This window comes from Toxotes jaculatrix, chromosome 10 (assembly GCF_017976425.1).
Source record: "Toxotes jaculatrix isolate fToxJac2 chromosome 10, fToxJac2.pri, whole genome shotgun sequence".
In the NCBI taxonomy this organism is placed as follows: domain Eukaryota; kingdom Metazoa; phylum Chordata; class Actinopteri; family Toxotidae; genus Toxotes; species Toxotes jaculatrix.
In genome coordinates, this window is record NC_054403.1 from 26,836,747 (window position 1) to 26,863,433 (window position 26,687).

Sequence of the window (26,687 nt, forward strand, 5' to 3'; positions counted from 1 at the left end):
TTTACACAGGTTTGATCTGATAAAGAGGCAGATTTACCCGCGGAACTGTAAGTGAGTTTTTAATTTTCATATATGAGCTTAAATAATCTAATTATTATTTTTCTACAAAGTCTTTGGATAATCTTACATTAAACGTTAAAAGTTTATTTTCAAGTTCTAGAAGTTCTATTTTTATATAATTTCTAAGTGTATTTCTGGATGTCTATTTGCAACGGACATCATGGATAATTATAAGTATAGTCAATATACACTGTTTCCCATAAAGTAGGAATAAAATATATTTGACCTCTTCTCATGAAATGAAAAAATATGTTTGTCATGTCTGTGATCTGAGTTAAAACATCATGTAATACGAAACAATGAACGCTCAGCTAATTCATGAAACCATTGTGGTTTATATATTTAAAAAAATACTGATGAATTAAAGAAACTAAACAGCATAAAAACACAGGTAAGCTTTTTATAAACCTTTTTATTAGTGTTATGCATTTAATTTCCAAAAAGAATGATTCAGTTCCATTGATGAGACAGTTTTACAGTGATTGGGCTCCACATAGAGTATATGACATGCAATTAAGGAAAAACATAGCAAAAGAACTCATATTTTACATTCTTAACCTCTGCACCCTGAAATAATTTTCACCCTGAATTAAAAAGAAAGACCCTCTTGATTCAGTTAAAGGAAGCTGAATAAAAATCCATTCCCTTTTTCAGTTGTTTGTCCCTTTTTGATACTTTCTTTTTTTTTTTCACCCATTTCCTTCATAATTTCGTTGTCATCAATCTACACTGTTTCCCATAGTCCACTGGCCCAGCTGCTTCACCAGCCAGTGACAGGAACCAGTGCAGCGAACTGGACAAGGGCACATCATCAATAAACCCGTGAACTTCACCACCATTGGCTGGCACATGTGGCCAAACTAAAGGGATCCCTGCCAGGTATTAAACCCAGTCACTGTGATGGTGGCTATGTTTTTTTTTTTTGTTTTTGTTTTTTGTTTTTTTAACCTCTCATATCTTTCAGCTTTGCCGTTTAGTGGGGAATTTTTAGATGCCATAACTTTGTCAGTGTAACATTTCAATGTAATCTAGTGCAAATGGCAAAAAGCCTGGAATGTATTCAAAGAGTTTCTCTACACTGTAAAAGTTGTGCTCACAGTAAACAAGAGGTCGCCAAAATCTCGGCTTCCACTGGAGGGAATGTAAAAGTGGTGTAAAACATTCACTAAGCAGGACATGTTGACTTTCATTTGTAGATTCTACTGGCAGGACTCAGCAGGGCAGTTACAATAATATTCATATGTTTACGCAAAAATGTTACATGAAAGGCAAATGTTATGGCATCGTCACTGCGATCAGGAAAAGTCCAGGTTCGTTTGGAGCTGGATGGACGATCAAGTTTAAAAGGAAAGTTTTTATTCTAAAATATTCTCTCCATCTCAATCACTCATTGCATTTCATAGTTATATTTACTAAGTAAACATCTATGGCAGGTCTTTTGCACGCTGCCAGTATAAATTCTTTTGTGTTGATATACTGTAATATTCATGAGAAAATCACCAAAGCTAATGGAGAATCTTTGCTTTTTTGAGGGAAGATGATTTGTGGTTTTGAAGGGCAGTTCTGAGTCAAGCCTGTTTCTCGGATCTCTGAATGTTTCTGGGCTCCTGACAACAGAAGATGCTTTGATAATCCAGTTTTTCAGTTGCAGCCTCTTTAGCTCGCGTCTCCTAAAAAAATCAACCCATCCGTGGCAGCCTTTGAGTTAAAATGTGATGTAGCTGTTTTATGTCTTTGAGGCCTTTCATTTCAAAAGTTACACTCACGGTTTTCATCTCTCTCATTCACCCATTTCTACCTCCGTGTTAGGAAGATATACAGTTTATATATTCCATGTAAAATAATCCTTATTGTTTATAACCTCCGACTTAAAGAAACAGCTCCTTGCTTTTACACTGTTGTTCATCAAACCAAGGATTGTATCTAAACTGAAAAGCCACAACGGCTCTTAAAACAACACGTCGCTCTACAAACACAGGTTTCCACACGGAAGTATCTCATGCAACCAGAGTGAATAAACACAACAACACGTCACGTCAGGACACGCACAGATGCGACAGATGAGTTACCACTAAGCTCACATTCAGATGACATGGTAATAGCCCTTTTCAAAGGCAGTTCACATGCTGTGACGCCTCGAGACGAGTCCCGCTGAGAGAGACTATTTTACATACAGAGGATGTATGGCTGTAGTTTCCATGAAGGGCCCATGAATTAAGCCTAGTCCAGGATTTATGTCCCCCTCTTCCTATCCTTCTGGGGGCATACAAGGCTTGAAAAAGCTTATTTGATGCGCTGTAGGTGAAACTGGCCTGATCTCGGGTGAAGGGATAGTGGAAATCCCTGTGCTGATGAAACAAGTGAAATAAATCAAAGTGATTCCTCAGTCAACTCAAACAAAGCACTGCACTCACAACCGTCTCTGCTTCTGCACTGCAACCATTTCATCCCGCGTGGCTGACGCTCATGCATTGTTCCCAACACGATGATGAGCAGTACGACTGCATTAAAATAAATCTCTCTGCAGGTTGGTCTCTTATACAGAGACGTGAATTTACATTGAAATAAAAATGGAGAAAATTGTTTAGTACTACACCAAGGTTATCAAAAAAAAAAAAAAATTTTAGTTAGAGTATTTTTTATTTTATTTTTCTTTAAATTGCACGTCCCCCATTTTATTTTTAAAAGCCTTCAATTGATCTAAGAGTTGATGTCTTCAGGCCGTGATCACAGAGGATGATGACGCCCACAGATAAGCTTTGTGTTTCCGCTGAATAACCCGGCTCCTGAGTGATCACGGCCTTAAAACTCTTCAAACCTCCACTCAGTCTGCTCGCTCAGACAACAAAGAACATCCAACACTCAACAAGCCCATCGCACAGCCAATCTTTCTGGATCCAATGCACAGATTCTGTTGCCTGGAGACTCCTACAGAAACAGGAAATTGTCTATTTTTTTGTCTTTTGACATTTGGTGTATTCTCTTCTCTACCAAACATTTGCATGCTCAACATTTGAAAGGAATGTGTTAAGTTTTTTTTTTTTTTAGACATGGCACAACCAGGGAGCCGCCCTGGTTTCTGCCTGTGCACAAAATAGTTTCAAGACACATTTACGTAGTATAAACCAGGACTATATGAATCAACGACATGGTCTCACATCACAGACACGTAGAAAGACACACACACATAAACACGCACACGTACAGTACATGTAGTACACTGAGACAATTAGAACAATGGCTTCTTTTTTCTACGTACATTTTCTTTGTGTATACATTAGTATACATGTTTAAAGATACAAGAATGGTGAGGATTTACAAACAGATATGCAAATATCTTTCTTCTTCTTTTTTTTTTTTTTACAGAAAACAAACGAGACATTAACGTTCAATGCTGAAATATTCTCTTTTTATCATTTTAAGTAATTATTGCAATCTAAACAATATGGCTTTGTCTAGTGAAAAGTCCTATCTGAGCTAGAAAATGAAAAGAAGGAAAATGTTTGATTATGACAACTTCATCATTAGTCTTATTAATCCTTATTATAAAGTTATTCTAAGTTACAAACTCATGGAACAATGTATTAATCATACACCGTCGCATAACTAACCACTGAAAAGCCACCGGATCATTTAGGAATAACCAACATGCTTTGTTTTATCGATAAATGTCCATATATTAAGGTAGTTTCACTAAATAGAGATCGTTTCCACTTACAGCACATCTACTTAAATGCTATATGACAAATCACTATGATATTTTTGCTGGATTAAGAGATGCAGGATGCAGAATATACTCAACTCTAAATGAGCTCTTCAGGCTGTGAGACGTGACAACTCACGGACCAGTTTGCTCAGGCTCAGTCTACAGTTAAATTAGCCAGTCTTATTTAGCCAGGAAATACTTTTGCAGAAATAGGACAGGATCATTTTATTTTAGTGGTGGTCTCTGGGAAGCATGCACACATTGAATGGGCTGCTGTGTTTCTCCCACAGGCCTCACACATACAGTTAAAACCAAGTTCGGCATGCGTGTCTTTGTTTCGGCGGTGACGAAAGAAATAGTAAGGTCTCACCAGTATTTCTTTGGTCTCAGTGTTGGCGAACTTCAGTTAAGGTAAACTTTTTGCATTAAAAGATGAGAAGAAAGGTTAGCTCAGCTGGAATGTGACTTAAATCACATTTTCAGTTGCATTAAAATAAATCTGCAGCACATTCACAAAAGTAAAAGTTAAGTTAAAAAAAAAAAACGCAGACATTGTCTGGCACTTGCATTCATGAGTTAAGAAGAAAAAAGAAAATAAAGTATGAATAAATAGTTCAAATTAAGAGCCACTTAATAGTAATAGTTAATCAAGTGCTTAATGTAGAACCCACTTTTAACAAGTCATGGATGGTGTGACAGGAAATGGATACCCCCACTGTTTCCCATTGGCTAATGCTTTGATTGTCTATGGGGACCACACTACCTTAAATCATGATGACTTGGTTTGACTTTTACTTTGAGCGTTGTTTAAATCTATAATTTAGGACAAAAGAGCAGTGATTTATTTTCGAAAGTGAGATTCAAAGAAGGTAAAAAAGAGTCTTGTTTGTTTGTATGAATGATTCTTTGAGCTAAGTAAAGTCTATTCCAAAACTTTTTTTTGATTTAAAATTCATATATTGACATGAGTTCTTGACATGTTCATGATATTGAGTTTCCTTTTTCTAACACGATGGCAGTCTAACCAGCTCGCAGGCTTAGAAAGTCTAGCTTTTGTAAAACTAGAGGTGGAAGTCGGAGGTAAATAAAACTTTTTTCCTCAGCAAACAGATCTTTGGAAGCTGGTGGCCAGTGAATTATGTTTTTAAATAGTGAGTAGTGGTCTGTTAAGCTTTCAAACTTTATCTGGAATTTCCAGAAGTCCCTGGTTTGAACTTTTGGAAACCCCAAAATATGCCAGCTGGCCAAACTAATATCAAATACATTATTCCAAAAGTGTCCTCGTGATCTTGTGTCTTTGAACGCGTGCCTACGTGCTACCAACAACTGTACACCTGTTTGACTCAAAATGAAACCCTCATTTACAATTCCTCTGCTGGAGGAGATGATATGAAGGCACATGTCCTAAAAACTCAAATGCTGATTTTTTATTTTTTTTTAATATAAAGACCTACACCAGGTTCAGAAAAGTAGAAAACACCCACTGAAATAAACAAAACATGCTCCCTCTACTGGAAAACATGGTGGCAGTGCCATGTGAAAAACCACAGTAGCCAGAGGACAGTGTCCACTGCTCGTCTTTAAGGGAATACTGTTGCACCATTGGTCACCATTGCTTGGCAACAGATGTTGGCCAACCAATCAAAATGTCTCATCTTAATGGGTGTAAAAAATAACAATGAGAAAAAAAAACATACTAATTGTAAGAAATGTGCTAAGTGGCAGTTGAAAGGTTTAACAGCAATTGTGGCAAAAAAAAAGGGGGGAAGAATGACGCAGTCGTCGAGGAGTAGAAAATAAGAAAGTATAAGATTTCTAGAAAGGCAGTGTGTAGCCTCTAACAGTTTGGCAAGAACCCCCCCTCCCGAATCGTTTCTGCTCCCACCGACTTCTACATGCCCCAAATCTACTCTGTTCCTGCTAACAAATACCCTAACCAATTCAAGTCCCCCCGGTCTCTCTTCTCCCCTCCTCCCTTTGCCCCACAGTCTAGCCCAGGCCAGACTGGACCCTGAATTTAGGGTTCGTTTGATTTGTTTGTTTTTTCTTTTACTTCTTGAACATGTCCTGTAGAGGTCCGGGCAGAAACTTGAGGACAGTGTCGAGGATGCTCTCCTCGTCCTCCTCCTCGTCATCGCCGCAGCCCCTCGGGATCGCCTTCTTCGGACGTGTCAGTGACCCCTCACAGGCCTGCTCCATGGCTGCTTTCTCCTCCGCCTCCTTCTCCTCCTTCTTCTTCAGCCCATACTGAATGGAGAGAGGACAAGAGGTGATACGCAACTCGTGTTTGTCCCACTGCAGGAACATGGTCAGTAACTGGATTCTTCTTCAGCATAAAACTTTACGTCTCATGTTCACGTAAAGGTGAAGGGTGAGATAAAGCATTTACTTTAAACCAGATGAGTGTTTTCTTACCTTGTCCCTGATGGTTTGCCGTACTTTTTCCCTCTCTGCCTCCATGCGGGCGTGTTTGGCCTTCCTCTCCTCCTCCTGCTGCCTCAGCGCCTCCTGCCGCTCCTCCTCCTTCTTGGCTGCATCCGGGTCCTTCTCCTCCTCCCCACCCAGCATCTTACCCATGTCTTTGGTGGCCCCTGGACACAGGAAACAGACAATAGACCACATATACACTGACACCCACGTCTGTCATTTTCAACTATGAAAACACTGTGCGTCAGCAGTTCTGAGGATTATATGACGACAGGGTTTCCTGAAGGTCCTTGAGCGTCTTGGAAAACTAGAAGGAAGAAAAGGAGCCAGCTGGAAAAGCTTCAAAGAACCAGTGAGACAGAGGAAGACACATCCTGCCATCCGGTGTCAACCATCTGTCAGCCCTACCTGTACCTCTACCAGCATTCAGGCAATGCACTCACTTTGATTTATACCTGAATTATTAAACACAGATTAGAGCACATGATATACGTTATGTCATGTGTTCCCATAACTGAATCGCTTTATGGCACCTGACATGAAGAGGGCGCTGTACTTCCACAGGAGAGCAGGAGAGCTTTCAGAGTGTCACCACTGAACAAGTTATTTTCAGCACAAAGGAGATGACGTTTGGGGTGAAATAATTAGTCAGTTAATTGATTAGATGATTGATAGAAAATTGAAGACATCACCTCAGACCCTGGGATCTCTGGGGTTAAATGCCTTGCACAGAGGCACCTCCGCAGCAGCTCCTTCTTTGCTGCTTGTGCCTTTGCTCTTAAACCAGGCTCACCTCTCTATCTGTGACAGAAGCTGCTTTCTAGATGTGAAAGCGACTCCCTCCGGCCTATCGATACTGCTGTTGTTACCTCCCTCTGATCGATAGTAAATACAGGACCACCTGAGAGTGTATGAATTATGGATCTTCCAGCAGAGAGAAAACTTCATCTGGGTATTGATCTGCCTCTCAGGCACTGGCGAGAGGAGAGCCTGGCTGGCGGCCTAGTTTTCCATCTAGTGCTTTTCTTTAGCCAGATCCAGAATAAGGGCTAAACATGTTTCACCACTGAGGAGAGTATTTGAGGAAAGGAAAGGGTATAAACAACAAAAAGATTATATGCCTTGGAACATTAAGTCATGCTATAAGTTCTGTGGCTGATTCTATAACTTACTTCTCAGTAGGACACATTCCTTATGGTGCTGAGGTCTCCACTGGGTTTGCTGACCTCGCTGTGGGCTTGATGGTCAGATTGTGACTGTGATGGGAATGTAGTGGGTTGATCTGTACAGTCTCAGGATTAATTTAAGGTTGATCATTAAGGCTGATGAGATGTGATATGAATTCAAGCAGCCTGATGTGGCTGCTTTGTTCTGAAGCTGTTCAATTTTGGAGCCAGAAAGGTCATTAAACATTAACGGTTCAGTCATCGCCACTGACTACCAACCCTATCAGCTCTCACAGATATATTGTGGTCATTCAGTGTTATGTGGCAGTAAAAATCTGAATTACTGCCTCTGTAAGCACACAGGCGCCAAAAGAGAACATTTCTGAGCGAACTGCTCTGAAGAAATGTGGCTCGAGGACTGCGTGGCTCCCTCTTGGGTCTGTGAACCCAGGGGTGGCCAGTCCTGTGGCTCTGCAGCGGACACATACAGCGGTACTAATTGCCCTGCAGCTCCGTGTGGTGACAGCAAACCTGAGGGTGACAAATTAACACACAGATGGTGGGGATGGGGGGGTAGCGAAACGTTCCCCAGGACTCACTGGGGGGCCAGGTTAAGGTCAGACTGTCCGTGGGTAAAAAAGTCAAACACACGCTATATGCACTGGAACTATGTAGATGTGTCTGCACTGTCTCCTAAAGGGCAAGCGTACACAGATGGTGGTCCACAGCTTGTCCATACATAACTACAGTCAGTGCTTTTATATATATATATATATATATATATATATATATATATATATATATATATATATATATATATATATATATATATATAATTAGTACCACTTACACCTGAGACAACATGCCCCCACCCACACAGTTCCTTGTGTGGTTTTAATGCACAGTTGTTTTATACTTTAAACTAAGAGTTTAAAGCTACAATGGTTCTTTAAGAGAAATGCTAATGCTAATTTGTAGAAGATTTCATGATGGTCCTTTTGATAGTTTCATTTAATTCTGGGCTGAAGTGGCTGTCCCATCAATAATGTATGTTTTTGTACGTCAGTACAAACAAACCACCCGGACCATGTGATGTGATCATGCTAAACCGGAGAACAATGACAGGCTGCAGATGGTAAATGAAATGGGAGAGTCATTACTCTACTCTCCAGAGAGGTTGGGCTTCTTTTTTTTACCTATCCGTGACTTCCCTCCCTCCATCCATCCTTCTCCCTCCTGTCCTTCTCCTTGTCCTCTACTGTTCCTCGTCCCTCCCCCTCTGGTTTTTTGTTCCCCTTTTCCTATTAAAGTGATATTTCGGGACTAATTTGATTCAGTGATCGTCCTCTTCTCTTTTCTTCCCCCCTCCACTCATTTATCTCTTCTTTTCTGATCATCTCTTCTCCTTTTTTCTTCAGAATTGTCAGTTTATTGCACTAACCTCACTTAAGTTAGGACCCATCTATTCCTCCTCTTTCCTTTGTTCTTGTCCATCTCTTTCCTCCACCTCCTCCATCAGTCCATTAGAGGCCAGCGGACAGACCTGCTCTGCAGACAAAGGTGGGCAGTTCGAGGCTAAGTGCTCCATCGGCCCCGGTCCTCGTGTTGTGCATTCAGTTGCTCATTACTTCTTTCAGTCTTTCCATGGCCACGTCTTTGTGCCAAAGGGGTTTTAATGCACAAAAGCTCCCAATTTGAAGCGGCACAGATGTGGTGGCGTTATGGTTACAGCATGGCTGCTCGAACGCTTTAACAGACGCCCAAACAGACAAACACCGGGCAGCAGAGGACGAGCAGAGGATGAGATTTGATTGATCAAGTAGATTTGGTTGAAGCCGATTCAGTCATGAAGTATATGAATATTTCCATCTGAACTGTAGCAGAGTAGAAGTATAAAGTACAATGAAATGGAAATACTCAGGTAAAGTACAAGCACTTGAACTAATGTAGTTAGTTAATTTCCAACATGAGATATTGGCTCCTGTAAAAACTGTTACTGGCTGTTTAAACTGTTCCAAATCAAGTTGAAGTCTTTTCTGTTATTTGGGTGAACTGACCCTTTAATGGCTGCATTGCTTACCAACAAAAAAGGGATGTGAAGACAACTCATAAAATCATGTCTCCACTAAAACTATTTATAATGATAATAAGAGAAATTCAGTGTTTTGAAAAGTCTTTAGTTTTTGACAAAGCAGTAACAGACAGAAGGAGATGAGGTTGAATATTTGCTTGTGAATGTTCTGGTTGTTGTTGGAGCACTCCCCGGGTAAGAAGTTAAATAAATCATCATCCTGAGTCGAGGACACAGAGACGACATCGCTTGAACTAGGAGACGTCATATAATATTTATCTGAAGGTGCAAACTGAGCTTTAACATATCTGAACGGCTATGACCCTGAACCCAGTCCTCACTGCTGGGGGGCTGATTACTACTGTCTGGTGAGCAGGGAGGAGGAGATGGAGAGAGAAAAATGCACTTTCACACTCTGTGTGGATGAAACACGCCTGATTCACATTTTCCTTTCTGTAGCTTTTCTTACATTTTGCTTGAGAACTGTGATGGAAAGTACCTGGGAAGAGAAAATGTAAAAGAAAAACAAAATGGGAGAAGCAGAGGAGGAGGCCGGCGCTGAAGAATGACAGAGAAAGTGAGGATGGCTAGGAGGAGAACAGAAGACAGAGGAAGTCAGAGAGACAAGCCACGGACCATTTACTCCCCCTTCAGCCGGTCAGATGGATGGCAGCGCTGCTGGATAATTTGCTAGGGGTGGAGGGGTTTGAAAAATGGAGCTCATTTAAATAATGGATGACCTCCACTGCAAAATTACGCCCTCATAAGTCACATGAGCGCCCGGACCGGCTGAATAATCTGCCACATCGATCAGATGTTTGGGTGGCTGGACGGCCCTCGTGGTTACATCACTGGATGGTCACAGGTTTGATCCCCACTCTCAAACTCACATGTTCAGGTGAAGAGCTCTTGAGCGTGTGGTTCTGTGTAAAGTCTCTGGTCAACTAATCAACCTGCCTTTGACTTCCTGTTATTACGCCTCCCTTGCCTGCTTGTCTTCATCCCGCCTGCACAGGAAATGAAACGGCGAGCTCCGCCCGCCTGGTCAGGACCAGTCCATGCTGATCTTACAGAGATTACCTATGTATTATTTTTTATTGGAGCTTCTTTATTAGAAAAGGAGAGGTTCACATGTTTGATATCCTGGTGAAGTCAGAAAAGGAAGGAAGTACATATTGGGAACAAAATAAATGTTTTGATGGCATCTTTCTTCAGACAAGGATGAGATGCAGAGAGTCTCCGAGGTTAAAACGTAGCTAACGTACACACAGGTGACAAAAAACTCAGGAGTATTTAACTTGTAAAAGAGTCACTGAGTCATTAGGACTCGTTATCTGAGGACCGTGAAAGATTGCGATTCCTAAAGACAGCAACTTGGCAATAAATAAATAAATACGGTTCAGCTGGGGTGTCTGTAAAATGACTTGTTGCAGTGTGTTTCTCCACAGAGAGGTTCACACCCAGGTCCATGGATCCACCACGTTGTCCTGGACTGATTCATCCGACACAACGTGGAAACTCTGATGAATCCGATTTCTAATTAAACAACCAGTAAATGCAATCTGTGGCCGGCGGCTGGAATCTATACCTCAGTCTGTAGCAATGAAATGTTAAGGAGCTGCGTCTGACATCTAATGACATTAGTGAGGCCTGGCTTGTGTGTGTGTGTGTGTGTGTGTGTGTCAGGCTAAATTAGATAAAAGTTTAAGTGCAGCTAAACTGGAGAAAGGCCAGTTTTGTGTTTGTGTGTCTGTGTGTACATTTATCCTGGTAGACCGGACCAATAGGCTCTCCTGTGTGTGCCTGGGTCCAGGTCTTTGTGTGAGGATTACTGAGTTATCCAGATCAGACTGTTGATGACTGGGCTGGATGTTTGGATCCTCTGGTTTAAAATGTATCTGGAGCTGCAGAAGAGCAGCTTATTCTATTTATTGTTTTAGGATGAATCCAAAACATGAACTCATTTACATTTACAAATGGTTCACTTCATTATGGATAAAATGAAATATATTGATATAATTATGATTTTAGATGAAAAAAAAAAACCCCACAAGAATCTGCAAGCTCTTAGTGGGTCATTTTTCACCCTCAGTTTTACCTGCAGGTTACTGATCATCAACTTATTTAATTTTACGAAGAGAAAGCTTTCTCTGCCACAGTTTGGTTTGGTAGTCTGGCCATTCAGAACCTGGCAATCTGACTTTTTTTTGTAATGGCAATTAAGGTAACGCAATGCAACTCATACTGGTGGAGTATGATGGGGCCACAGGCAGCCTGACAGAAAGCTCTGCAGACATGACTCATGGCATCAAGAAGAACCGTGAAACGCAACATTTAGCTGATTAAAATAAAGAGCTACAGAAAACATAAATGTGAAAATCTTTCCGTTTGGTGGAAAATCAGTTCGCCTCCATTTCTATGCATGAGACACACACAGGGCTGTTGTTAGATTGATGTCCTGACACACCCACCTTAACACAACACTCCCACTGGCTGCTCGACACTTCATCTCAAAATGGTCTCATTCTCCCCCGGGACTAAAGCCACAAATGAAACCTCATCTCTTTGTGTGTGTGTGTGTGTGTGTGTGTGTGTGTGTATTTTGTGTGCTTTTTTTTTTATCCTGAGTGCATGTGCTTTTGGCTTTGTGTGTTTGTTTGTGTGTGTAGCTGCTTGTATATATTCATGGATTGCCAGCTGTGTCCCAATGAAATAAATGCCAGTCTGTTCCAGGAGAAAAGGTCACAGCACTAGACCGCACCTCTACAGGAGGTAAATTACAACACTTCAGCCTGGGATGGATGGACGGGGGGTGGTTCGGAAAGAGGAACAGAGGGGTAAACGGCTTTACTGTAGCCTATAACAAACACAGATGGAGGGATGCAGGGGGAGAAAAAGTGGAGGTAGCACGCTCTGCTGAAAATAAATGGAAGCTGTGGGATGAAGAGATGAAAGGACAGAGGGACAGAGGTAAAGTGAAGAGGAAATAAGTGCTAAGATTTTAAGTCTGCAACTCTACACAAAGCGAGGGGGAGAAAGGATGGATGGATGGAAAATGGAGGAAGGAGCATGACCTGAATAGACAAAGATGGAGGAGCCTGAGAGAGAGAGACATGGATGAGTGAATTAGAAAAGGGAGAGGGATGGACAGCATGGAGGTTTCCCCATCCCCAACTCCACCGGGCTCAGAGGGAGAGAAAGAGGGACAGATTAATGAATGAAGACAGAGATGGATGAAGTGATGGAGGGAGCCCAGTCAGTGCTGCCTCATGTGTTTGCAGGTTTATAAACTCAGAGCTGACAGAGGCAGCACAGACATCAGCTGCTGGTAACAAGTCCGACTGATTTCAGACTTACTCCACTTCTTTATGTTATTTTATTCCAGTTTTACTCCAGTTTTTTCCTCTGGTTGCAGTTTAATAAAAGCAAAATGAGACAAAGTGCAACTGAAACTGAAATCAACCTCTGAACTGAAATAATGGAAAATAGTGGCAGACGAAAACGTCACATCTGTGTCGAGCGATTTGTGTCACATATTCCTCAAATGAAAAAATAGAAATGTCACACTTGCATCATGTTTTCTATGTTTTTTTGACCTGAGTTCTTTTAATAATGTCGTCTTGTTGCGCCCTCTTCACCTGCAGTGGTACCAACCTCTGCACACTCGGTGGGCAGAGAGGGAGAAGAAAACACAGGAGAGAAATGAAGTAAAGGAGAATAAGATTTAAGAGAAGGAAAGATATAAGTGTGCAAGGAGAGCAAAGGAAAATGAAAAAGGGGGGATGAGAGACGAATGAAAAAGGGGAAAAGCAGAAATAAAAGAGTGATGGGGATGAGAGTGAGGGAGAGAGTGAGGGAGGGCAGGGTGAGCTCAGAAGGAGTAAATCTCATTTCATTCTGGCTGGTGGTCCCTGAGCTGAAGAAACTAGATGAGAGGGTTGATTTAAGAAGGCATTGACCTCTGGCCCCTGGGGGCCCCTCACTTACAAGAACATTCACACAGATTTTTTTTTTTTTTTATGTTTCTCTTACTGAATGACTCCAACCTCAGCCAATGCATAAGTCACCTGAGGTGCTAATGAAAACCAGGGGCAGAAATAAGGCTCTGTGAAGGAAACAGAATTTTCCTGACAAATGTCATCACATTATACTGATCATCATTCTGTCCTGTGACAAACAGAAAAAAAATTCCCCACAATTTCCAGAGTTTCTTATACAGAAAATGAAGTTTGAGTACTCACCACCTAAAGCTTGTTTCATTACAAAATCCATGGTTCCTGCTGATTCGTACGCTTGTTCTTCTCAAAGCCAAAGAGAGCTGTGCATGTAGCCACCAAGCCTGGGATCTCTGGGCGTCGTGGTCCTTCCTCTGTCCCCTTCCTCTGTCCAGATGCTGAGCGTCTTCGGTGACTCTCTGTTGGACCTGGGAAAGAAGAAATCCGATATAATTTAACACACACCTGAACAACCGAAACCTTTCTGAATACATTAAATCTGATGACGGATCCTCAGCATGTGCAGCACTGGACACGGTGAGGCCGCGGATCACGTTCACGTTAAAACAACAGATAATGAGATCTTCTTAACACGGTTTTCCCCCGTGACAGGAAACCTGCTCTGCGAAGCACAGAGATCAATACTGAGGCTGATCACTTATCTGTCTGTAACTTAATACCAGCCGATCAGTCAGCTTCTGTTTCTGCCCATAAATATTTTATGGCAAGTGAAACGATTATCGGTGATGTTCTGTAAAGATCCATCTGAAACATATGACACACATCCAACATGTATGCAGACTGAGAAAATCAGCTCACTGATGGACATAAGAATACACACTCTACCAATCCCCTCTGCAGCAAAAGACACGTCACGTCCATATTTGCTCATAAATATTTCATAAAGTACGAGAATCACACTGTTCTCAGTTTCTGAGGCGACTGTAATACAATCGCTTTGTGTGCCATTGATTTGATTGATCTGAAAAGCTTTGGTCAGTCAGCTTCAAACCCCTTCCACCTCCTTAACCATGAGTTCAACTGCACCACATTTATCCTAATTACACAGTATATTTCCTGTTTTTATGTCTGTAAACTCTTTGAACATGTACTGTACTCATACATTATTATTAATGGATTATTCCACTGAGCATATGAGAGGAAGTGAAATTAGCTACTGAGACATTAAAGGATGAAACTGATTTTTAGTTGTTGTTGTTTTTTTTTTTCACAGGAGCTGCAGCTGTATCATTACTCCAGCAGCTCATTGGTTTATGTTTAAATACGATGCCTTGTGATGTGTCTCTGTATCTATCTGATAAACTCTTCTGCTGCACCAGTGTCAACCAAGATGAAATCTTCCACATTTATTGCACCTGACGAACCAGAACAGCATTTCCATTCTGAAGCGGATCCCTCCTGCTCTCCTCGCCGAGCGCCCGGTGTCATTTTGCTACGCCAATATTTGCCGGTGCTGAATAGAGCCGGGATGAGATGGGATGGGGCGGCAGATTGAGCTGCGCAGCTTATTCTGGGAGGCAACAGGGGAGACGAGGCAGAGCAGGACGACAATCCATTTGTAACTGTGACCGAGCGCTTCAGGGGGTGAAGCACCTCATTTCCATGGACACACACACATGCACAGGCATGCGAAATGAACACACACCATCACACACAAGGTTTCAGTAATGGGACCAGAAATGTGCGCTGGTGCAGAGGAACAGTGTTTGCTCCACGTAATTTTGTTGTTGGCAAAACAACAGAAACCTTGAACAAACACAAATGAAAATAATAAAATAAATGTTTGGATCTCTGATGTCCTGCAGAGTTGGACGGATGCTCTGTGGACACTCACCAGGCTTTTTCAGCCTGCTCAGCTTCTTTTTTGGTTGATATTTTTCCGTTGCCGGCCAAACTAATTACTGGGCTTCCTTTATTTCAGGCTCATGAGATTTTATTTGATAAAAAAAACCTCAAAAGACTCCCGAAACAGGACTCAGATGTATTTATCTTTTTCATTTGGGTCCTGGTGGGGCCGTGTAATCGTAATGTCTCCAGTTCAAGGTGAATTAATGGCTCTTTCTCCTGAATTCCAGTCAGATCTCGTCTCTGTCTCATGAAAGCAAAGCTATAAAAACTGAGGAAACCATTTCCCACAAAGTTCTTTACATCAGCAAATCCTGAAACATGAATCTGTTACTGACGTTATCTGTGATGGCTGCATGTTCAACAAACAAAGAAATGAGTTGACTTGTAAAATACTGCAAGATGAATGTGATATACTGAATTAAAATCCAAGATAAGCAATGATCGATCGTAGCTTCAGTTTTTCAGCTCACAGACAGAAAACAATGTGAAAACATATGGTCAGTTTACGTTTCAGTCCAGTCGTGGAGTAAAACAATGTTAAATCATTTCAAACCACAAAACAGACCTGGAACAGTAGAGAGAATAAAGCTCCGATATCAGTGAGCTCGTCGAAGTTATGTTAACTTTATGAAAATCAAAGACCAAACAGTTAAATATGCCTGATTTGACCATTTGAGACTTCAGAGACACACATGACGTACTGTTCCTAATCTGACTCCTCCTGATAAACAAACTGCTTCAGTTCAAACGCAGGATAAAACCAATAAAGTCCTTTTACTGTCGATGGTCACATGAGAGAAGAGGCAGCACCTTTCTCTGTCTCACTTTTCTAATATGAAAGAATTTCTCTTTGTCAACATCCCAGCCTTCCCTCGGGAAGACAGAGGTCAAGGCCGCTCATCGTTCAGCCGTTATACTCGTTCCTCATGCAGCTGAAGAAAAACACAAACACCGTTCTGTCTTTTTGCTTTCTGCATTTCAAAAGAACAACGAGAGAGAGAGAGAGAGAGAGAGAGAGAGAGAGAGAGAGAGAGAGAGAGAGAGAGAGAGAGAGAGAGAGAGAGAGAAATGTGAAAATGGGCTTTTTCTTACAATTTCATTTTCAGGCATGATTGTGTTTTACATTATTTTATGTTTCTATATTTGTTGTTTCACTACATTTTGCCGCTGTGGCTTCAAGGGGGTGTGTGTGTGTGTGTGTGTGTGCGTGTGTGTGCAGCCTCTGGTGTTTGTGGTCTGGCAGCAGAACATTTCTCTTATCATTACAGAAACAGACTCAAGGACACGTTAATGGAATAAAGGAAAGATGCTGCTGTCAGAGCAGGAGATGTGGAGGAAAAGGACACACACATACACACACCTACACACACACACAGTCACTTGTGTATTGAGGGCATTCAGTTCCTAACCTTGACATTAAAGTCGCAATCTGTGACAATAGATGTTCGATTATCTGCGATCAGTGCATCTGAGCAGAGACGCAGCCTGTGTGAAACCTTCACTGTCCAGTTTGTTCCTCTGCACATACAGAACATGTTCTGATGACGTTCATGGTTCCGGTTTGGTTCGAATGAACAGAACAGGAAGAACTTCACTCTCCAACTGCACTCGTCTGCTCCACTAAAATCCTTTCTCTGTTACTAATTATCTCTCTTTCGTTTGTTTGTCCTCTTCCTCCCTCTTTTTATTGCTGCTTTATCTCGTTCTTCTCCTCCTCCCCCCATTTCCAATGCAGCTACACACATTCAACCCCCACAACACGCTCACTAAGCACACACACACGCACACACACACACACACGCACACACACACACCATATCCCCATGTACATCTACGTTTTTATGACTTAACCAGTGAGTCTGGTTAATGTTTGCTATAAACTGAGGAAGATTCTTTCATGTGGAAGCTGGACAGTGTCGTCAAAATGGTCGGCAAGTGATTTTATATATTGTTTCTATCTTTATTTTACCATATATGTGTATTGAATTTTACTGTAGACTGTGGATATGTTTTAAGGATATATTTATTTAATTACAAAACGGAGCATCTTCAGCACAATAAACGTGACTGTTTATTTATTTTATTATTATTATTATTATTATCTGATTATTTATGTGGCAGTGTTTTTAGATCTTTTTTTTCTTTTGTCTGAGAAAGACGGGAATAATTCATCACAGTGTTATCATGTGAACGGGAGGGGGGGGGGGGGGGTCGTCACTACCTGCCTCCATTTACACACACATCTGAAACCAGAGGCCAGAACGGCGGCTCGTTATGTAAGAGCTTATCAGTGGGCGGTTAGCATTGGACTGGAAGCTGAAGCAGCTCTCAAGCAGACTGAACTTCTCCATTCTGGTGACAGTGGAGGGGCTTTCAAACCTTACATAACCCTCCCTTTCACACAGGGCCAAATACACCATACAATCACTGACAACAGCACCCAAGGGCAATCGCCCCCCGCCCCACTCCCATCCACAAGCACCCAACCATTTCCCTTCCATCCTCCACCACCCTTTCTTCTTCTTCTTCTCCTCCCTTTTTTAATTTCATAATCCAGGCGCTGGCAGCGGTGCGTGATGTGGGATAATGTTATCTGGGCCGGGCAGGACGGCGCGCTGATCCTATCCAGTTAATTGGAAGTTGTTTCCGAGTTTCACGGCCGGAGACGAGGATGGGAGCTCGGGAAGGCGAACATGAGTCTGCCAGTGTAACGTGTTTATGACGGGCGAAAGGAAACGTGTTAGAGGGAAGGGAAGACAAGAAAAAAGGAGAGATTTCAGTTCAAAGATGACAGGTCCATTACAGGACTGAGAGCCAGGGCAGAGCGACATGTACTGGATCTAATATGCAGTGTTGATATTAACTTTTTTTTTTTTTTTATGTTTTGCTGTTATGATAAAAAAAACTCATCATTAAAATTCTGCTGATTTTCTTTTTTTTTTAGCTCTAAAGGATAAAGCTGTATGTTTCTTATTGTCAACAAACAACATGGTTCTCAGCTCCGACCCCACTGGAACTGGATTCAAAGACATAAAACCCCTCACAGATACTGTGCATGGAGTCATTTCTAAAACAGGCTCAGTCATTTTCCTAAAACTGCTGCTCACAAACAACCGGGAGGAAACACTTCACTCATTAGGGAATATTTTCAGTCAAAAACACCAGTATGGCCCTCTAAGAAAATTCATTACATTCTTTCATGAACTCATTGGTCATCAGGCCTACAGCTGCTGTTTATCACTCCTGAAAATACTGTGGAGAGATGGACTTCACCCTGCAGAGTGAACATTCATCCTCCGTAACGGGACTCCAGGAAACGTAGCCTCCATTTCAACCGCCAGACCTTCGTCCAGATTTTGGTTCTTTCCCCACACAAAGACCAAAATGAAGCCTCAGGGAACAGACACTGGAAATCAAACATCTTCCTCTAATGTGGAGAGAAACGCCTCCAACAGAGAATCAGTTACCGCAGATAAATCACAGGTAAAATGCTCCTGTCCCCTTTAGCCGGTTTTCATGGACAGATGTTAAAAACCAGGTGTCGCACACACACACACACATACACACATACATACACAAACACACTCTGCCCCCAGCGAGCCTTTCACCCCGTGCTTGATGAGCTGACCCTGGGGACACTCAGCTGGACCTGAATGGGAAAATCAATACTGTTAGCTGGACGAATGAACCAAGATGGATCCCTGACAGGAGCAGTTTACTCACCAGGTTAGCATTATAAACAGACAGACTGGAGTTTACAGCTGCTACGTGCAGGAAAAGGGGGACAGATCATAGACAGATGTAGTACTTGGTGCTGTTGAACTGTATAAACTGACAAAATAACAGAAACACCCGTGAGTATAACTAATGTAAAGAAAAGCTGAACTCATAAATGTATGAGTGCATGTTTTGTGCTGGTTGGTCTCTGCTCAGTTGGGTCTGGTCTGGTCTGAAAGGTGCTGGTGCTGGTGCAGGGCCAGATTTGGGTCTCGGATTTATGTCAATGCAGAACTCCAGTCTATTCACAAAGGAACTGTAACAGCTAAAACTAAGATGCTGTTGGTGAATTCAGCCCTAAACAAACTGTCTCCATCTGCCGTTCCTAAAGTACAAATTCCAAAACAAACATTAGTGACAGTAAGTCAGGTTCTTCTCCTCAGTCTGTGAGTCCAAAAGAACCAGCTGGATCCCAGAATCCAACACCAAACAAGCAACAGCTCCATCGAAAAGACCAAAGAAAAATGAAGTCTGGTGCCTCCCTAACATCACTGCTGTTTTCTTTCTTCACAGTCACAGTTCACCCATCAGTGAATAAACACAGTAAACAAGGTGGACCGATGTTTTTCATTTTGTTTACCCAGACTAAAATTCTGCGGTTCACTGTACGAAATGTCACATTCATGATGTAAAAGTCGCCACAGACAGAAAATAAATTTAGGAGACGTTGGTGAATGAATTAATGATGAGCTGCAAAGGCTGGACCTCGCTCTCAGATCTGCCAGGCACTGACGGCATTATTTATTCATGTGACTTAGCGGTGATAAATCATTCCCTCAGCACAGACTGGAAGGCAGAGGAGGGATACATGACTGCATTTCATTCTTCTTCTTTAAAAGCGGCCGAACGGCCTCGGGTGTGATAGGAGCTTCTGTGGAATTATGTTACATTAAGGAAGCTAATTTTAACTTGCATATTTTATATTTTAATAATACTTAAGATGGTTTATTATAGCACCAACTTCCTGCAGGTTAGAATACAGGACAGATTAAATATGACACCACTTCTTCACATACCATTCTCTTGTCATTTTGCTGTATATGATTCAGTATTTGGTCCTGACAGCTCTTTTGATTTTGAGTAATTGCTTTAAATTCAGTTCTGGTCAGAACAGCTGTTTGTAACTAAAGTAAATTACACTGGAATTCTTTTTTTTTTTTGTTCTTTCTGCCTTTTTTTTCACCTGTTTATTTGTTGGGTCGTTCGTCTCTGACTTTTTGTTTTGCCTTTTGGCGTTTTGTTGATTCGGTAATGTGTCTGTTTTTCTCTGTGGTGGTGGGAGGACTCTCGGGGCCGTGCTGAGGGGCGTCCATGTTATATCATTACTCTTTCAAAGCATCCACATGTTTACCTTACTTTCAGCTGAGAATAAACCAGTCTGGAATGAAAGTTCCGAACATCACCAGTGAGTGTGAAAGTGTTCGAAGGCTGGAAACGGCTCAGATGTTGGGACGTACTGAGGCTGCGAAGCAGCAGCTCTGAAGGCCACAGAATCACGACCCACATCTCAGTCCTGTGGTTGTGAGAAGGAAACAGATCAATATCCCCTCAGTTTTTTGTTTGTGTCCTCGGTGAATGGTGATGAAGCCGTCCAATGTGAACAAGACTTTAATCTCATCAAACCCTTCAGCGTCAGGTTTGAATATTGATTCGTACCATGTGCACCTGGTGGAGTAAAAGGCCTGTGGAGGCTCCAGAGTGTGAAGGCTGCAGGTTTATACTCACATACTCGCTGCCTGTGTGAAAACAGTGAGTGAGAAGGACTGAGCGAAAACTGTGCTCGTGTTTGTTCACACTCTCTGCTGTAGTCTTCTCGTCATCTGCTTCGTCCTGTTCGAGTCTCTCACCTCGTAACTCTAAAACATTTTAGTCTAAATCTTGTCTCTTTTCTTCATGTTTACTTCCTGTAGAAAAATTATTGCCCTGAGCTGCTGGAATCAAGAAAGTGAAACTTGATTCTGGTTAATTAATGTTGAAAAGGTTTAAATTATCTGATCACACAGGAAGAGGTTTTCACAGGTTTTAGAAAGTTAGACTCAGACACAAAAATAAAGCTGCTACGATGGAAGATTCGTGGTTTGTATCTAATGGTGAGAAGAAACGATAAGATAAAGAGGAAAAGGCAGAGACTCTGAGATTCAGAGGCAGAGACTCATAGGCAGAGACTCAGAGACTAAGAAGCAGAGACTCAGAGGCAGAGAGCCAGAGATTCAGAGGCAGAGACTCAGAGGCAGAGACTCAGATACTAAGAAGCAGAGACTCAGAGGCAGAGACTCAGAGATTCAGAGACTCAGAGGCAGGTTTGCCGTTTGCAGCTGAAACCTTCTGGAAAAAGCGTGCTGAATATTATCTAATTAATGGTGCAATTAGCTGCTACAGTACGGAGCGTTCACTCAACCATCTGCTCAGATGACAAACAACGAAATCGATACACTGCCGAGTCCCAAAGCTCAGTCGCTGTTCAGACTGTTGCACATTAAACAAACCATTCACAGTCAGTCTGAAGAGAAAGAGACTGAAAAACATGTGAGGGATTCATTTACACAAGATAAGCTTTTATTTCAACCCCTTTACTTACATCTGCCAGGTGTTTACTCACCATTCGATCTATTTCACCTGATCCTGCTTCAGATTCACTGTTTACCTTTGAGCTAATCATTGGATTAGAGCCATATTAAGGTAACAGGAAGGTGTCATTTAACAGCTTAACTAGGTTATCTTAGTCAAACTGAGGCTCAGGCTGGAGTAAACATAACCTGAGTTACAGAGCTGGTTATTTGTCTCTGAAATGACTGAGGACCGTCTCACCCTGCCTCTGCCCTGACTCTGAACTAAAAAGCTCACAGACTCAAGCGACTGTAAAGCACTGATTTAAAAAGTAAACTCGTTTTCATTAAATCGTTTACAGTTTATGAGACAACAACAGGCCCCGAAGCTCAGATAGGGGAAGGGCCCCGCCCCCATACGTCTCCAGACTTAAAGAGACGTATCTTTGACTTGTTGTGGCCATGTGAATAGTGACTGTCCTCTCTCAGGAGCAAAGGACAGAGAAAGAGTGTGACTTTTTTTGCAGATCTTTCCTCAACTAAGTGATTTGTTTTATAAGTTTTATATTAAATGGGACAAATAACAAAGTATTTTGTTGTTTAAGCTGCTTTAGCCAAGTTAGCAGATGGCAAGAGCCACCGAGACAAAGTGAAAGATGATGTATGGGTTTGACATTTTTACAGTTTAACACAGGGGAGGCTTCATCAATCAGGCGATAATGTCTCTAACATAACTGGAACAGTTTTATAAAACAATGTAATCAGCTTATTTCAAAGGCTGATTTAAACTAATGTCTCTTTCATTGATGCAAACATAATGTTTAAAGATATTTCCAGCAAACACAGATGAACAGAAAATATTCCATCACACTAAAACGTCAACCTGAACACGAGATGTTCGTCAGTCGTTCAGAACCAGAACGTGAGCTGCCATTTTGCTGAAACACTGCTGAGAGAAACAAAAACACGAAGTGGATGAAGCAGCTTCAGAAAAAGTGAAACTTCAACACAGAATAACTGCCGCAGTGTTTTCGAGCAGACGGATGAGCATCCATACAGCGGTGCAAAGAAGTGTGATTTGCATGAAACATGCTGAAGCTAAAAAGTCAAACACATAAACAAACAAACAGGCGCTGGGAGAACAAAAACAAGCAGTGAAAAGGCAGCTGGTGATGAAGTGGAATCAAACAGCCGGTGACATTTTCAGAGTGAACTCATTCAGCCTGAAGACAAAAGACTCAAAAAGACAAAAGCTCCTCCGACGCTCCGACACGTTCACCTCTGACAGACGCAGAGAGAGACCGTTCATTTGCTGACATTTAATTATCTGCTGATATTTTACTATTTGCATTGATCCAGAATGTCATCATCCATCTGCTCATCCATCCGTCACTCTGTTCATTTATCCCTCCGTCTTTCAGCCTTCATCTGCAGTCTACCACATTTTTGCGTTCTGCATGTGGCATCATTCAATCCATCAATCAACCATCCCATCTATCGCTCCTCTGCCAGTTTGTCAGTCTGCCAGCCTGTTCCTTCATCCACCCATCACTTCATTTATGTGTTCTCCATCCATTTCTCTGCTCATCTATCCATCCATCCATCCATAAAACCAGCTTATCCACCTAGTTCCAACATTTTTCTGCACATTTCTCCAAACACCAATCAACAATAGTCATCCAACAATCCACTTCTACCTACCCGTCCATCTGTCCATCAGCCTTTATTTTATAATCGATGGCTTATTAATGAATAAATATTAAGTAATTTAACCATCGGTTTCCAGTTTTACTGATTGGTGCCTCTGGATGATCATTTTTAGGCAGAGTAAAGTAGTAAAGTGTTGATGTAAGAAATTTGCATGACTGAAGAGCAATAACTGTGACGACTAAGAATAACTAAATAATCAATTTAAATCCAAATAAGAATTTTTGAGTGAAAACCCATGATTTTAGCATTAAACAACGCGTGTGTCAGGTGAGAATGGAAAAGTTGAGAGATCATTTTATGCAGTTTAACCAAATTAATGAAGGATTTCAAGAGATGAGACAAAATCATCTCACAACAGAATCTGTCGTCCCCAAAAATCTCAACACTGATGCAGAGAAAAGGAGGCAGCGTCGTCACACATACACACTCCACTGACTCTGGCTACTTTTCCAGCCTTATTCTCTATATGTAGCTGCAGACCCCCCCCCGTCCCCCTTCCTCCCCTCAGGCGATGCATGATGAAGGGGGAGGAAGCAAGCTATGTATCACCAATGAGGCATTCGTCCATTTATCTTGCGGTTGGGTAGCTGAAGGAAGAGAAGAAGGAAAGGTTGGAGGGGTGGTCAGTGGTAGACATAAAGAGAGTGGGAGGATAACGAAGAGAAATGAGGACAGAGGAAGGGGGGAGGCAGGAAGAAAGGATAGAGAGAGGAGGATGATGATTGGGTAAAAAAAAATGAAGGACAGGAATATGAAAGGCTACAGAAAGTGTGGAGGGAGAGAAAGAAGGACAAGATGAAAGTAAGGTGGAGGAAGGGAGGGAGGACATAAAAAAGACGGGGGAGAGGAAGAGAGGAGAAAACTTAGCGATGAATGAGAAAAAAAAGTCTGGAAAAAGAAAAAGACAGGGAAGTAAAGGAAATGGAAGGAGACGTCGACAGATAGTGAGAGACAGAAAATGATAGCTGGAAAAATTGATGGAGCGTGAGAGAGGGGGAGAAAGGTGGAGAAGGAGTGAGTCAGTCATAGTCGGAGGAAACAACGGAGATAATAAAGGTGGAGATGAGACAAAAACTGGAAGAAAAAAAACTTTTTAAAACTCTCAAAGTGCTGTGCTGCTTCTGTCGACACTATCATAAAAAAAAAAATCTGATTTAGGCTGAAAAGATAGAAATGAAATCTGAGTCAAATATGAACCAAAGATTTCACATTGATTTCACAAGATTTCACCTGCTAACAGCTGTAAAAAGCGCCTTTGCTTTCCTGGTCTGCGTGTGAAAACCCCCGAGGCAAGCAGCTGTTCTCAGGGCTGAAGACTTCTGGGCAGTCTGAACTGCACACATCTCTGCTGGAGGATGGTGGAGCTCAGGCAGCCATGTTCAAGGAATATGAAGGCGAGAGATGTGCCATAGTTGGTAATTCAGAGGAAAAAGTAGTGATAACAGAACTGAAAGTCTAAATCAGTGAAAACCGGTCAGTCCTAAGCTCTCACACACTGAATCATGTTGCGTACCTCTTTGAATAAATGTGTCCACCAACTGGAAGAGAAGCAAGACGACACACTGAATTAGTGAAAGCTGTGCAGCTCAGTGTTTGTGCTTCTCTGTTTGTCCAGGGCAGAAGTCCTCAGAGAGACGAACACTACATAATGCAGTGAGAGCTGCGTGGTTTGTCTTCAGTCGGACCGTCTGCTCTGCCGTGTGGACAGATCTGGGTTAAAGGCTCTTCACAGAGCTGGTGCAGAAACATCGAGGTTCTGAAACACCGACGAGGTTTGCGACACTTTCCCTCTAAACAAAGTCAGACTGAATTTCTTCATGCATCAAAAACTGATAGTACACATCGCTGACCTCTGACCTTTCAGGAAACACTGAATGCTTCACTGAGGTTGCGTTCTTTTCCTTCCTTTCACATTCGACATTCCCTCTTTCTGATTATATGTCCACATGAATCGTAGCTGTGTCCAAAGACACTGGTCTGCGTCGTCCTGTAAAAAAACGGCATCGCAGTTATGCTTTGTTAGGCGACCTGTAGATGACGTAGTTATGATGGGGGCAAAGGAGGAAGTCAGGTGAAGAGGCACGTAAAGCGACAAAATCCTCATTAGGAGGACGCTGTGGTGTAAGGTCTGATACGCTGCTACAGGTCGTATCCCAGGGTCGGGTGAGACCACCCTGATGTTAGTTTAGATTGGAGGACGTGTTTAGCATTTAGGAATAACCCCATCAGGTATGAGACGAGTTTACACCTTCAGCCATCAGTAAATTTTATTCCTTAAACACAGTAACACAACATCAGAAACACGGAGGGGTCAGATTCACTGGTATGTAAATGTGAGTGATTACTACTGAATATAAATTCTGTTTGTTTCTTTCTTTAGCTATTTTTTTTTTCCTGTCAATAAGTGCTCACTCAGCCCCCCACACCCCCACCCCCCTTTACTCCATCAGGGTTAAGAGGGCTGTGGTAAGTGGCTGACAGCATGCTGGGAGGGTGGGTGGCGGTGCTGTGTGGGTGGGAGGTTTGCTACGCCTGCCAACTGCTCGAGTACAGTGATGAATGTTGCTGGGAGATGGAGAGCTGCACTGGGAAAAAAAAAAGAAGAACTACACAGAGCTCAAAACAGGAAAACAACAAAGGAAAAAAAAACATGCATGTTTTTAATTCTCTGTTTAGTTATTATTCTCATGATGGATTTACAGTGATTGTAAAGCTTGAATATTTGATATTTGGCTTTTAGCCTTGATATATGATGTATTTAAGTGATTATTAAGATTATTATTTTCTGCACTGTTAATTTTTGGCTTTGAGGAGGGAATCTGACTTTGTCGTGAAGTGTGTGTGTGTTGTTTGGTGATAAGGCAAAGACCTCAACCTTTGACCTTTCATTGTTAACAGCTGCTGGCAACATTTCATGATCAGCCGAACATCATCCAACTCTACAGATAATAGTTTGATCTGATGGTTAAATATTTGAAATGATCAGAAGTGTGTGTTTTGGTCTTTGAACATCCGGGTGGAGGGGCAGGGGGTTGCTGTGGGGGGGGGGGGGGTATATAATCAAGTTACGCTCAATATAGCGCTTCCTCCTCGACAAAGTGGATGTGACAGCAGGAACAATGGACGATTAACATTAAACACAGAGCTCTGGAGCTCGCTGTGGGTCGCTCGCTGCCCCACACCGACAGGAAGATCTGCAGAGACCAGAGGCTGCTGTCTGAGAACAGCCCAACATACGACACCGTTATTCAAAGAGCAAATGAGACCATTGTGGAGCTTGTTGTTTCACACTGCAGGAGGTCTTAGGAGAATGTGGTGGATCTGAATCTGAATTATTTTTAATGTGTAGTTACACGTTTT

General features: G+C 42.0%; 1 protein-coding gene across 2 annotated transcripts in view; it reads right to left on the reverse strand.

Annotated features, from left to right (window-relative positions):
• Positions 1-452: 452 nt before the first annotated feature.
• Positions 453-26,687, reverse strand: part of LOC121188843 (complexin-2) — a 33,284-nt gene continuing 7,049 nt past the window's right edge. The window contains exons 2-5 of one of the 2 annotated variants that reach the window (XR_005894752.1): positions 13,672-13,853; positions 6,182-6,357; positions 3,903-6,013; positions 2,303-2,313 (exon numbers count right to left, since the gene is read on the reverse strand). Coding sequence is in view for 1 of the 2 variants with exons in the window: in XM_041048777.1 (XP_040904711.1) it covers positions 5,816-6,013; positions 6,182-6,357; positions 13,672-13,702 (405 nt within the window). In the remaining variant the exon portion in view is untranslated. Of the gene's footprint in view, positions 6,014-6,181; positions 6,358-13,671; positions 13,854-26,687 lie in introns of both variants that reach the window. The other variant, XM_041048777.1, reaches the window with a different exon arrangement.